The following is a 14366-nucleotide window of genomic DNA, read 5'->3' as shown; positions in this document are numbered from 1 at the left end:
CCACCAGCCCACCGGGAAAACTCCCGCTACTCCCGATGGCCAGTCCGTGTGTGGTTCCGCCATCATTTACAAATCGTAAGAAACACAGTTTAATACGAAAAATACTGAAAACTTGAAATGAAAAATCAGAATATTTCATCGTTTCCGCCATTTTGGCCCGCACTGAATCTTGTAACATGCGGACTGAATAAATCGCGAATTCTGATTGGTCGAAAATTGCCAAACACCCTGCGTTGTAGTTTCCTCTTTCTTGGCGGGAGAACCGCATTTTTTTTGCTGACTCACTCTTCTGGATCAAGATGAATCCCAACAAACGCCCCAAATTGAATGTGACAAAAACTGATTCGTTTTTCCACAAAAAGACAGAAAAGGTATGTGTGATACATTGATTAACAAGGGGGTTTCATTGGGGTATGGTAAAATAGAATACTGTTGGGTTTTTTTTTATTAAATACTGTAACTAGATCAAAAGATTATATACAATTCATTGTTGTTTTTCTTTTCACTTTTGTTACCAAATCAAACACCATACATACATCTGATACATTCAGGAGTGAAACTGAAAAAAATACAAAGTAAAAATATGCAATATTTCTGATCAAAAATTACACGCCATTTCACCCTGAAAATGTCCTAGAATGCAGGAAATGAAGTCTAAATTTCAAAAATTTTCTGGGGGGGCATGCCCCCAGACCCCCCTAGAGGGACTTCGCGCCTGCAGCGCTCGTCTTCGCACCTGCGGCGCTTATCAGGATTATATAAAATATTATTTTTGACTGGTAAATTTCTTTTTCTGCCTAATACCCTACTCCCCGTCCATCCGCCCGTCCTTGTGTCTATCCCTCCCTCTACTCCTTCCCCAGTCTGTTTCTGGTCCTGTTTGTCTTTGTGTGTGTCTCTCTCTCTCTCTCTCTCTCTGTGATTATTGTGTAATATAAGTGCCATTAGTAAAGATTTTATATAAACCTTTGTTTATATAAAACAAACAATTTCAGGTTGTTAATCCAGTTGAGGGACAGACTCTCTCAGCCATCTTCAGAATGAACCTGATCTCCAGCACTTCATTAGTTCTCCCTTTGGGTCACGGGTTCCTACATTACCCATGATGCAGCTCTGATGATGGTGTAGTGAGATTTACTCCGATCTTCATCCTGACCGAGAGAGAGAGGGAGCAGTGCAGCGGCGCTTTAGTCCTTTTATCCCGTCAGCCTCTCAGCTCCTCATCTGTCTACACTGTAAACCTGTCCATCACTCACTGTCCCCTCCATCACTACCAGACCCGGTCTTACCTGCGTCTCAGACGCACTGCATTCTGGGGCGGAGTCCGGCGGGCGCGCTCATTCAGACGACCTCACTGTAATCAAGAGTGGGTTCAGTTTATAGTGCACAAGTTCAAACGCAGTGTGAGAGAGAGACTGACCAAGGTGTGTTCATTTCCTCTTCTGAGGAACCACAGTGTCATGCTGATGGGACACTTCTGCTGAAATGAGAGACTGAAGCCTCTGTCTGTCTCACTCCTTTTGACTCATGACCATGTGACTGTGGTTTAGACAGAAATGTTTGGTGTTAGACGTTCGACTGAAATCAGAGCATCAGGGTGTTACTGTACACGTGGATTTATTTTACCTTCGATCGTGACTTATGTTTTTAGTCTGTGAGTTGAGGTCAGTTGTGAGAGAACCTGAGCTTGTGTTCAGTTCTAATGGTCCTGTAGCCGAGTGTTTTAAATCAAACCTCATCTTTAATCATGCGGCCGTGTGTGTCAACTCCAAGTGTTTATATTGGAGAGGATTCAGAAGTGTACAAGTTTCTTAATCACAGCTTTGTTGTAAGTCGTTTCGTTTTACAGTAACAGGAAGCACGAGTGCTGCTCAGACAGATGCCGTAAACTGGTTGGGTAGCTGGTCAAAGTTAGCAAGATAAACATGTCCATTTGCATCTCCTTAGGAAGACCAGGAGTGAGAGATCTAGTGTGAGGAGCTTGTTTCTTGATGTAGGTTTGTTAGCTGACGAGCAACTTGTTAGATAGAAATCAGCTTCAGTGACGTGATGGTTAACGGTTTCTCTGAGATGACATGGACGCTGTGGGAGCAAATACGGAACTCCTCAGAGCCGGCGTTCCTCCCGACTGTCTGGAGACACAACTACCTTCTGCTGGAGTGGAAACAATTCAGGAGTTTTTAAACAACCTTCTCTGACGCATGATTATCATCTCAATGCAGGGCTGAACCCGGGCCATGAAAATTTAGTTGAGGTTTCTTAGAACAGCAAACGTTTCAGGTATTGAGTGTTTACACAGGTGTGTGTGTGTGTTTTATCTACATTCTGTGTGATGGGACAAAGTCACTTCCTCGCTGTGGAGTCGGTGGTGATGGCGGAGAGTGATCGATGCGTTTCAGGGCTGTTCGGTCAGATCGTTTCCGTCCCGCAGAGGTCCTTCACCTGCTCACAGGGCAACACCACCCAAATCACTTTCACTGGACTGTGTTAATCAGCAGGTCTCAGGCCACGCCCACAACACAGTTTAAAGGTCATTATTTATTTCGGGCTTTTATCTGTTTCTCATGCTCACTGCACACAGGTACATCCTGGTAATTCATGAGCGTTTTTGTTTTTATTTATTTATCTTTTACTGTATGTTGAGAGAAATCTCTCTCTGTGTGCAGTGAAGTTATTCTTGGAGTTTGATGTGACGTTTGATTGAAACCTACTGGACTGGGTGATCATGTGACTGCTCAGGTCATTAAGAGGGTTTTCAGTAAATGTTGGCTGAATAATCTCTCAGAAACCGACCGAACTGAGTGCAGTTTGGAGTTAATGAGTTAACGTGCTTATTGATTCAGTGTTTGAGTCTCTTATCTAAAGTGCAGTTGGTGTTTAACCAGTTTGACCTCTCCTGAGTCTCGGCTCTTCGTTCAGCACGAACGCGGAGGGGGAAGCTGAACGATACTGTACACAGCACTAACTTTACAGTTTAGTTTTAGTTCTTCTCCCTGAATGCCGTCGTATGCTGTTATTTTTGTGCATGATGTTGATTTGATTGATTGGCCCGGGGTTGAAGTGTCCGCCACTCAACCGCTGGAAGCAGCGAGTTCCTGATGTGCGTAACGTGACGTGGTGGTCTTGAGCTGAGTGTGAGGTTCACTCAGGGCTGAATTATGGAATCAGCAGGACAGTGAGGAAAGTGTCGAGTTTCATCCGAATCCAGCGCTCACAGGATCAGTGTCCGGCTGAAACTGTGGCTCTGGAGTGAGATTGGATTTTGTGACGCAGGAGGGGGGAAATGGATTTGGAAACGTTTTACATATAAAGAGGTTTGATTGTGTTTTTGTTGGGATTGATTTTTATTTTATACTTTTATAACGCGCTGTCATTGAGTTCTTGAATCTGATTGGTCAGGAGCTGGATCATCTGATACTCAGGGTGTCTGATGTCAGAAGATGGACAGGCCTCAACACCAGGCATTGCCCAAATGCCCGATTTGCCCGACCAAGACGTTATGGTAGAAATATTTTAGTGAGTTAGGCCCGTTTGGGCACACCTATGGTCAGCTTCTTTAAGCACAAAAATTTATTTTCGATCAAGTACATCACAAAAAACAAGACGTATTAACCAGCATCTCCTCCTCTCCTGTGATCACCCTTTTTTTTTTTTTTTTCCCCCCTCCTTTCTTTTTTCCCCGATTTGTAACAGCGATTCTGACTGGCTCACTTCAGGCAAATTATCCCCCATTTATCATGGCCGTTGGCCTATCATGCATGCGTAGATGAGGTGGCCAGGTTGTTTAATTTCCTCCTAAATGCAACGGCAAACTGAATGCGACAGTACTGCAGTACAGACTCCTGTTTTATAATGTTTTTAGTTTTATAATTCATCTTTGTGATATTGCTAGGCAAACGTGTGTGGGGTTTTTTTTTGTGTCCTGAATTCTATATAAAAATGCATTATGTACTCGTACCGTACGCAAATCTTGCATATGATATTGATTTGTGTTTCATGTTTTCAGGGCTTGTCTTGTTCTGTTGCAGTAATAAATGTTTAAAAAAAGGTACCTTTGTTTAAACAACTCCGTTATACCCCTAGAAAACATCAGTGTTGCCTTGAACCGTGTACTCGAGAACTTGCTGAAATACAGCAGAACTTTAGGGCAAAAGGAAATTCAAGGGGGGCAAAATCTTTTGAGGCCATTTGCGCTGCAGGGAAAAAGGTGTCAAAAGTTAAGGTTGAGGCCTGAGGGAAAGTGATTATTGTTTCATGGCTTTTTGTCGGTATCAGACTTTTAAAAAAGTAAGTAAACAAATAAAATCAGGTGATGGAGCTCTGATGATGTTTAACTTGAGTTGATTTATTTCCTACACCTGTGCTTCACAGCAGTGATGCTAACTCGGTGTCCTCGCTGATGCGCTGTTATTAGCGCACGGTGAGCGAGCCGTGTGGAGTTTGTTTATTGTTTTTCCACAGTGTTAGTTTTGAACACTGGCCCGTATCAGTGCTGATAAACTTTATCTCTACTGACCTGTAGACTGACACACACGCACGCGCTCGCACACACTGTTCTGAACTTTACTCAAGACATTGAGTATCATCACAGCACTGAGTAACACACTCACACACACGTACCACGTTTCCACCTACGTGAACCAGGTGCTTGATCTAGTGCTGGTTCAGGGTTTTTTCTCTTCTAAGAACCGAATCTCTCTCCCACAGGCTGGAGGGCCACATCATTACATCCCTGTGTACGTCTTGGCGTTCCCAGCCATGAGCCTGCACCGCTAATTCACCATATTACCGCCAAGCACCACAACACCGATGGCCTACTGTACATTGTCTCTTCTTTGGATGACTCGGACTAGATGCTAAGACGTAAGCGGTTCTTGGTTCTAGATCAGCAGAGTCGGTGCTGCTCCTGAACCGGGTTTTCCAGCCGAGAGCCGGTTCTTTGGCTGTCAACACGAAGAACCGGTTAGAGATTAGGGACCGGCTCCAGAACCGCCTTGGTGGAAAAGGGGGCGGAGTCTCTGGTGATAATTTTACCAGAACAGCATGACCCAGTGCCTTATTTCTCTTCTACCACAGGGACTTGCACAACTTATTACAGGTTATTAATACGACTGGGCATTTTATTTGATTAGAGTTACATGTAGTGTGTGTATGTGTGCTGAAATGTCACATTGAGGAAATCCCTTCTCAAAAAGGGAATGTCGCAGGAAATTCTGTGAATAAACGTCTTCCAGGAACCTTGTCCTGTTACACACACACACTGCAGAAACGGTTCCTTTAAAGCCTCTCCAACTAGAAGAAAGTGTGTGTGCGCTGACTCAGATTGCATGTTTCCTCAGAAAAGCAGCAGTTTCTCTTTCCCTTTGCTCACACATGTGTTGCTGATGGTAGGAATTCTGTAAACCAACCAATCCCCCAACAAACGGAGTACACATATACCATTAGATGTGGTGATTGTTTATTTTGAGATGGTTAGGTGTGTGTGTGCGTCTTGCTGTGTGTTGATTTTGTCTTGCCTTTTTAAAGCATATCCGCAGAGCCATGGCCTCACTTTGTTTATAAATGCCTTGAGGCTTCAAGAATGGCATAGAAATGGTTTTAAGCGTCAGCAATAAATCTAATATGGTAATTTTTACAGTTAAAGTGATTTATATAGGTAGCGGTCTGAGTGAATGACCTTGATGTCCATAACGTCACAGCAGGAAGTCTATCGGTCTCATCGCCATTTCCGCTATACTAAAACACAGAGCTGACTGCAACTCCGATCCTCCATTTTGAGCGAATTTATCGCCATGCCACGTAGATGTGTTGCTGGCCGGTGCAGCAACATGACAGAAGGTGGATTTACGTTGCGTTCATGGCCCAAGAATGTTCAAACTGCAAAGATTTGGACACGTTTTGCGAGAAGTTCACGGGCACATCGGGCGCCTACGCAGTGGTCTCTCCTCTGCTCTGCACCAGGGCTTTGAACCAGTTCAAGGAACGAAAACGAAAACCGGGAACTTTTTCTATTTCACATGGAACAGAAACGAAACCAGAAACTTTATTATTTTTTATGTTCCGGAACAGAAACGCTTATTAAAAATAATGGTAACCGGTTAATACCGGTTTTTATTTCGTTCCTCAAAGTTTCCGTAGCCTACAAATAAAGCCATTCTTCTCCTGCACAAGTTTCTATGACCCGCTGGGGTTCACTTCCTGTGTGACGTTCGCTGACTGAATGGAGAGAGCGGGAAGGTGGACTGCTATCACATCTCCATGTGATAAAGTGAGTAAGTGCATTACTGAGTGTCTGAGCAAAGAAGAGCCTGAACGATGCAACCTCCCTATTGGCTGTTTGTAAAAATGTAGCAGTTGTTGCCCTTCCCACGGGAATCATCGCGGGCTCGAGAGACGAGACCTGACGAGTTAGTTCGTTGGTAGCAGAACAAAATGTCTGGACACAAATCGGGTTTTCAGAAAAGGAAAGAAAATAAACGCAGGGTCGAAAATACAAAAAAGGAGGCAGAAAATGCAAAACGAGTTTTAAGGTAGGACAAATGGTTACTTTTCTGAGGCAGCCTGCCGTGGCTGCCTGCAGGCTTATTTATTATAGTCCATTTAGTTAAAATAGTTGATATAAAATGTTTATAGTTATGTGATGGTTGTCCTGATTTAGACTGGTGTTTTTTTTGGTGGGGGGTTGCGCGATGTTGCACCCGGGTCCAGATTAGGGCAGAACCGGCCCTGGCTACATTTCAGGTGTAGTTTGTTTTATGAATGTATGTACTTGCATAGATGTGTACTTGGTCTTCCAATATGGCGCCTAACAAAATCTCGCGACGCGGTGACGTCATGCGGTAGCCCTCTATAGGGCCTGACTAGCCTTTGGTAACACACTAAACGAATTATCTTTCATTTTTGGCACTTTTTCTGTTTGTGTAGATGGGAAGACATACTGAGAATCCAAATCGCCAACATTTGAAATAATTGTTTTGAATTATTTCTTGTCTTATTTAATGAAGGTTGTAATAGAATTAGCCTACATTTGGCTTAAGCTGGATGAGACAGAGACATAATTTTATAGCCATTTGTTAAACAGCTGACAGGGAACGTAATTAACCGTTCCGGGAACGAAATTTTTTTGTTCTAACCGGTTCGGGAACGTCTATTTAATGGTGGAACCCAAAACCGGAAACGTTAAAATTCCGTTTCTGTTCGGAACGAATCAATAGGAGAAAAATTCTGGTTCAAAGCCCTGCTCTGCACATTTTACTGAAGGCCCATACGAGACCTCTGATCTGTTGAAGTGTTGGCTATAAGCCCGTATTGAAAGGGGGTACAGTACCAATAATTAAAGGAAAGGGAAAGTAAGTTCAGTTGCACCAGTTCTCCTGGCGCGTGAGCCGAGGGTTGTTGCTAAAAGACGGGACGGGACATATCGCTCAGGCAGTGACCTCCCCGCAGTTGTTGCTAAAACTGGTGACGTCCCGTCCTGGATTTTAGTAATTGCGTGAGCCGAGCAGTAATGGCGGAGTACTCAGTATGGAGAAAATGGAGAATGAGTGGAGCAGCTGTCTGATTTGTCCGCTAGATATGCTCGCCTCAGCAGCAATATCTCGCCCTTACGTGGAAGAAGTGAATGAACGGAGAACTGAACGAACAACTGAAAGTCAGATTGTTTTTGAAACAATTGGCCACAAGATCGGCCTTCAAGAAGCGAGAATGCAGACGGGTAAGCTCCGACTCTCATTTGGATACAAAACGACAAACTTGTTTACCTGCATTTAGAGTAATCCATGTAACTTGTATTGTGTGTTTAAGTTAGCGGTATAAGATTATTTAATTTGCTTCAGAATGTGATTCTCAGTTCATCTGATTTATTTAATGAGCCTTTTGTGTTTTATCAGTGAAAATGCATGTACATGAGCCAACCCCCAATCAGTGAAGTCAAATCAGTCTTAGTTGAGCGAGTCGGTAACGCTATTTCTTACTTTCACCATAAGTTTTTATTTATATGACTTTGGTCTATAGCTGTAAAAGGCCTCGGCCTTAAAGCCGGTTCGTCACGCACTCAGGGCTGGCTGGCTCAGCGGCGCAGCTCCAATCACAACTTTGCGGTCAATTTTAACTCTCAAATATTTTTTTTATTCCCATTTATGCAGCATACAAGAGTCAAGGATGGGGGTACTATCCACTCAAATTTATTTAAAAATAAATGTTCTACGTATCTCCTTTAACCTTTACTGGTGGTTGTCATGGTAACTGTTAGCTAGTGCATTCAGACAGTGTGATACTGTTTGCTGTAATATCCCTGTATATTGTGGTACACGTGTGCTGTAGAAATGTCTCCAGACAGTGATGTGATTATTCTTGGCGTATCGCTCCGACCCTCAGTTACACACTTTGAAAATCACAGCTTTTCATTCACTTTTCTCTCCATTTCTCTCCTCACAAGACTCCCAGCGTGGAAGCTTTAGATGGGGTCAGTTAGAGCCGGGCGATACAGCCATGCTGTAATGATATCGTGGTCATTTTTAGTTAACAATACTCTCTTCTTAGGACATTGTTTATGAGCAATTCCAGCGTTATGGACGTGACACTTGAACTCAAAATGGCAACAAATGACCCAGTGCATGTTTTATTGTCTCCCAGTATTTAAACAGGTGTGGCATATTTTAAGGCTGTACCATACTGGAGAAGTGATAGAACAAGAACAATTCCCATAGTACATCTAGGGCATGCCAGAAAACGCCAATAAAAGATGCGTTATGGATGCGACAGAAAAAGTATCACTTTTCTTGGGTGACTGTACATTTTTATCAAACTCTGTGAAATTGTCAATCTAATGTCGAAATGGAGATATCCGTTTGATAGAGGGGTCCAAGGTGAATATTAAAAAATCTTTGTTTAAAATATTTTGTATTTCATGCAGAGTTTCGGAAGGAAAAGTCAGCGTTATGGATGCGACAAAATTCCGTTATGGATGTGACTCGTCTGAAATAGACATGGCGTATGTTTAGAAAATCAGCAATTTAACCACCATAACCCTTTGAAAAACTCTCTAAATATCAGCTAAAACTATCAAAGTTCTTAAATAATATTTAGGATGGCTATTGTTTTGCTGTTTTGTGGATTTTAGCATACATTTCTGTGGCTTGTGGCAATAATATAGAATTGTACATGATCAAAGTTGATTTTAGCTTGGGGTTTACATTATAAGAAAGAAAGACTGACATTAAGGCGAAGGGAACAATTCTTGTGACAAATTGGTTCAACTTATTCACATCTGTAAAATACAGGCCTAGGTGATATCTCTGGGAGTGGTTTTGATGTATTACATGTTGCTTTATTTTTGCATGGTGAGGTTGACATTTACATGGAATTGCCCTTATCTCCCCCCACACCAAAATTTTTCATAAATAAAAGAATTCTTAGCAGCACTACCCATCATTATATGTAGAAATGTCTTCGAGAATTTTTTTTTTTTTGGTCGTATCGCCTCAGCCTGAGCTCAGATGTAGTCCACAATAAAGCCAGTGTGGTGGACGCAGGTTTTAGGATGTTATTAATATTTTAGTGTTTCTGTAAACTAAATCAGTTTTGTGTGCGTCTCTCTGAGGTTTATGATCTCCTTGTACTTGTATCGTGCACAGTGGAATTTATTCATGTTAGCAAATAAATGAGGTGTTTAGATTATTAAATAGTTAAACACTTAATCCTTTTAAAGTGTTTTCCCTCTTTTTTTTTTTCTTCCCTTAAAGTTCTGAAATTCATCATCGTTTCAATTTTACACATCTCAGGACCTCCTGAAAGCTCGTCAGATGGAAAGGGGTGTTGCCTAGTGACTGTTCCCTAGCTACAGTAGGTCAGTCAGCGTTTTGGGCGGAGCTTAGTGCAGGGTTAGTTATTCCAGCCAGTGTGTTGATTACTGAAATGGTAATGAGGCAGTTACTGCTGCTTCATCGCTCCGGTCACTTTTTCCGTAAGAGATTCTGAAGGTATGACGTTCTCCTGAGTTCAGAAAGCTGAAGAGTGGTTTATAGCTCAGTTTTTTACCAGACTGCGTCCCCGCGTGTAGTGTAGCTGTCCGTGTAGGGTAACAGAGAGCGTCGGTGCTGTGAGAGAGTGACAGAAGTTTGCTGTAAGCAGCATTTCATCTTTTCTGTGTGCTTCAGGAATTTCCCTCCTCAGGAATGTTGTTTGCTTTGAGTAGAGGCCTGCTCGCATTTTCAGACCGTGAGACTCGCAGGACGTCTGGGAGGTGTGTGTGTGTGTTTCATTGCAGTAATCTGGCTGTGTGAGCACTTTTCCTGGATCGTATCCCTGTATCTGTGAGGAGTTTATGGTCTGTATTTTGCAGTTGCAGTTTTACACATTTGTGTCTGGGCTTTATGATAATCAGAAGTCCATGAACTTTTTTTTTTTAAATTCAGTGTCCATTCAAATAAACCCATTTATAATGTTTATTACAACAGATTTAAATTGACCTTCAAGAATATGCAAATTTTGCGTAACCTGCACCATTTAACTCTGGCTGTTCCATCTGCCAAACATTTGAATATGCTGTATTTTAAGCCTCTGTGGGATTCGGATCAATTCAGAATCATGACTCTGGCCCGGTTGAGTCAGTGTTGGTGAGTCAGGTAGGCAGTGCTGAGTCAGTAAAAATGATTCACAGATGTTTTATTGCAGGTGATTCAGTGTGTTTGTGCTGATCCAGTGTCAGGGATGGAGAGAACCTCTGCTGATTGGGTTTGTCAGAGCTGAGTCCAAGTGATTCACTGTGGGTAACTGACTCTAACTGCTCCTCTGTTTCTTCCTCAGATTCCATAGAGGTCCTGTCCGGTGAGTCTGAGCAGAGACCGGCACCCCAGTTCCATGATTCAGTCCAACTCGCCTCGGCACCATGTCTTAGCACCCTGCCGTCTTCCCCCAGTTCCAGTGTTCCTTACAGAGAAATGAGTCTGAATCAGACCCAGGACTTGGAGCGGGATCTCCCCTCCTCCTCTTCCGTCAGAAAGACGCCAAAAAAGCGGGGCATCTCGCTTCGTTCCCTTTTCCGAAGACGCCGCTTGGACCCGAAGTCTTGCAAATCGCGAGCGTTGGCTGGCGGTGTGGATGGCATCGCGAGCGTCGAGAGTGTTGTCCAGTCGGAAATGCAGCAGCAGCAGCAGCAGGAAGTAGCATCCACGTCCACGTCATCCTCCGCATCCTCTGCGTCTTCCGAGTTCCTGGAATGTCCTCTCTGCCTGCTGCGCCATGCCCGAGACCGCTTCCCTGACATTATGACGTGTCATCATCGCTCATGCGCCGACTGTCTGAGGCAGTACCTGCGCATCGAGATCTCGGAGAGCCGCGTGAACATCAGCTGCCCTGAGTGCTCCGAGCGCTTCAACCCCCACGACATCCGCATGATCCTCGGAGACCGCGCCCTCATGGAGAAGTACGAGGAGTTCATGCTCAGGAGGTGGCTCGCTGCTGACCCTGACTGTCGATGGTGCCCCGCCCCTGACTGCGGGTAACATGCACATACACGCTTGTATACACGTACATATTTATAGACACACTTGCACTAGACACGATTATAGTTATACTTGCACGTTTAGTTGTACACACACTAATTTACATTATATTACTCTATAGGTTTTTTTTTTTTTTAAATAAAATGAAGTTATTCTGAGACACGTCACCAAAACAGCTGTACAATAATGTAAAACTCTATCTGTGTTTAAGTTCCTGAGGGTTAAACCTTCTTCATGGCTGAATATTTTAAAATTGCAGAATTCCCAGGTGGTGGTTGTTCCCCGTATGTTTCCTGAGTTATGTTCCAACATCCCGGATGGTTTAGACATTTAAAAAAATAAATATATATATTAAAAACTGCTCTCGCAATAATACTGTCCATAGTGACATGACACGCCCACTAACATCTAACGATACCCAAACATCTGACAAACTTGCACCAGAATCTCTCACACGTACTCTTCACTATACAGTGGTGCTTGAAAGTTTGTGAACCCTTTAGAATTTTCTATATTTCTGCATAAATATGACCTAAAACAACATCAGATTTCACACAAGTCCTAAAAGTAGATAAAGAGAACCCAGTTAAACAAATGAGACAAAAATATTATACTTGGTCATTTATTTATTGAGGAAAATGATCCAATATTACATATCTGTGAGTGGCAAAAGTATGTCTGTGAAGAGTCTCAGTCATCCAGGTCATGGTAAACTGTGGATGGTAAAAGAGAGCAACTGGACTTGCTTGAAGATTCTTGAAGACGTTTCACCTCTCATCCGAAAGGCTTCTTCAGTTCTGTCTGACTAGTAGGGAGTAGGGATGGCGAAAACTAAAAAATCTTGACCGACCACCGAGCCTCATTAGCCGGTTAAAGTCGGTTAACCTATGAGTTTAAACAGGGATGCAAACGGCGCGCATTTTTCACGGCTCGTGCAGATCCGATTTTTTTTGGGGGGGGGCGTTGGAGTGTCTGAATAATTTCATCAGCGTAAATTCTGTATTAAAATTACTACATAAGCAAATGCCGTTACAGTCCGTGAAAAAGTCGGCATCTGCACCTTTAGTTTGTGTGGAGAGATCTGATCTGCAATAACATGCATTGTTGGCTACAGACCGAAACATACTTTCAGAATGCACTGGCCAAGGCAGGACTAAACTCCATGTGCCTTCTAATAATAATTAAAAAAAAAAAAAACCACAGAATAGTAATTTGTAAGCTAAAAAGCCTGTCTCTACACTTTTTTTTTTTTTTTTCTTTCGCCGAGTGGCAGCTGTGTTCAACTGGGGCGGGACATGACTGAATGGGTGTTTCTGATTTGTCAGCTGTCTTTAACTGGGGCGGGAGGGCAGGACGTGACTGAATGGGTGTTTCTGATTTGTCAGCTGTCATCCTTACACCGCATGGCATGGCCCAAGCGTTTACAAACACAGAATTCCAGGTTCTCCGCTCCAAAATCGGCAGCTTCAAAACAATTGATATTTTTTTTTTCACCAACAACCAAAAAAAAAATTAACTGGTTGACGTTGATTCGGTCAACCACCGGTCAAACGGTCATCGGTTAACATCCCTAGTAGGGAGTATCAGGTATTTATCCTCTCATGGATGAAAAGCTCATCTAAGGTGTCATTGAGTCATCCTGTTGGTGTGGGTCACTGGCAAAAGTATATGAACCTCTAGGATTAGCAGTTAATTTGAAGGTGAAATTAAAGTCAGGTGTTTTCAATCAATGGGATGGCAATCAGGTGTGAGTGGGCACCCTGTTTTATTTAAAGAACAGGGATATATCAAAGTCTGATCTTCACAACACGTTTGTGGAAGTGTATCATGGCACGAACAAAGGAGATTTCTGAGGACCTCAGAAAAAGCCTTGTTGATGCTCATCAGGCTGGAAAAGGTTACAAAACCAGGGTTCCCGCGGGTCCTTAAAAAGTCTTAAATACAACTTTCGGTTTTCAAGGCCTAAAAACGTCTTAAATTGTTTGGAATGACTGGAATTTTTGAAAGGGAGGTATTAAATTTAATATCGGACCGAACGAGTGAAATGTCTCCATCCGGTTTGGGGTATTTTTTTAACCGTAATTTTAAGTGACCAGTGTACCTTTTGGGGGCAGCATTGGTTCTGTGCATTCTGTAGATCAAGAGCTAACGTTAGGAGGCTACTGCAGGTGGTGTGGTGCGGTGGTTGTGAAGAGTGAGAGATGCGCAGGTAGCTTATGTGGGCGCTAGAAAGCGTTGATAATTATGGGAAGATGTCTGTTTAACGACAAGTGGTTGGGGGATGACAAATACCCCCAAAATAAGAAGAATCGTTTGTGATAAAGCGCTGGATCGCACAAATGTGTTTAAAGGCGGTAACGCAGCGCTGGGGACACGGCGGACTGGGAAACTGGTTTTTCACTGACACGAGGCGCGCGTATGTTAGAGGTCAAGCGCTCCAGAGTGAAACGCAGGGGGGTTCGCGCATGCACACGAGTCAGGTGGAAAATGGGACTTATGGAGCACTTGCATGTGACGTCACAGCCGATCCAGATTGTGACAGACGCCATTTTGTCGGTCAAACGCCATATTTCCGCCTTCTGGTTCTACTTCTGCTTCTACTTCTACCTTTTCTTCTGGAAAACCCTACTATATACAATTCTACTACAACGGCTGCGGCTACAAGCTCTCCCTACCTGTGCACGTTTTTTGTTTTTTGTGTGTTTTTTTGCGTGGTGTTTGTCTATATCAGACTTCAATCTTCAATATCCACTACAACCGTATGGACTTACTGGACATTGGTTTCCAGCAGAAAATGATGGTTTGTAGCGATTTCCATCACATGCACAACATTCCGGACGAGATAGCGAGACCAGCGGGGTC

The 14366-nt window shown here is 43.2% G+C and overlaps 1 protein-coding gene across 2 annotated transcripts in view; it reads left to right on the top strand.

Moving 5' to 3' along the window:
* The window catches only part of rnf19a (ring finger protein 19A, RBR E3 ubiquitin protein ligase), a 32672-nt gene that overhangs the window by 3088 nt on the left and 15218 nt on the right, over window positions 1–14366 (top strand). For both annotated transcript variants that reach the window (XM_060942395.1, XM_060942394.1), the window contains exon 2: window positions 10807–11500. In XM_060942395.1, coding sequence (XP_060798378.1) covers window positions 10807–11500 — 694 coding nt within the window. The remainder of the gene's footprint in view (window positions 1–10806; window positions 11501–14366) is intronic.

This window comes from Neoarius graeffei, chromosome 16 (genome assembly GCF_027579695.1).
Source record: "Neoarius graeffei isolate fNeoGra1 chromosome 16, fNeoGra1.pri, whole genome shotgun sequence".
NCBI classification, from domain to species: Eukaryota; Metazoa; Chordata; class Actinopteri; order Siluriformes; family Ariidae; genus Neoarius; species Neoarius graeffei.
The sequence above is the reverse complement of the archived record's forward strand: the minus strand, read 5'-3'. Positions and strand labels throughout refer to the sequence as shown.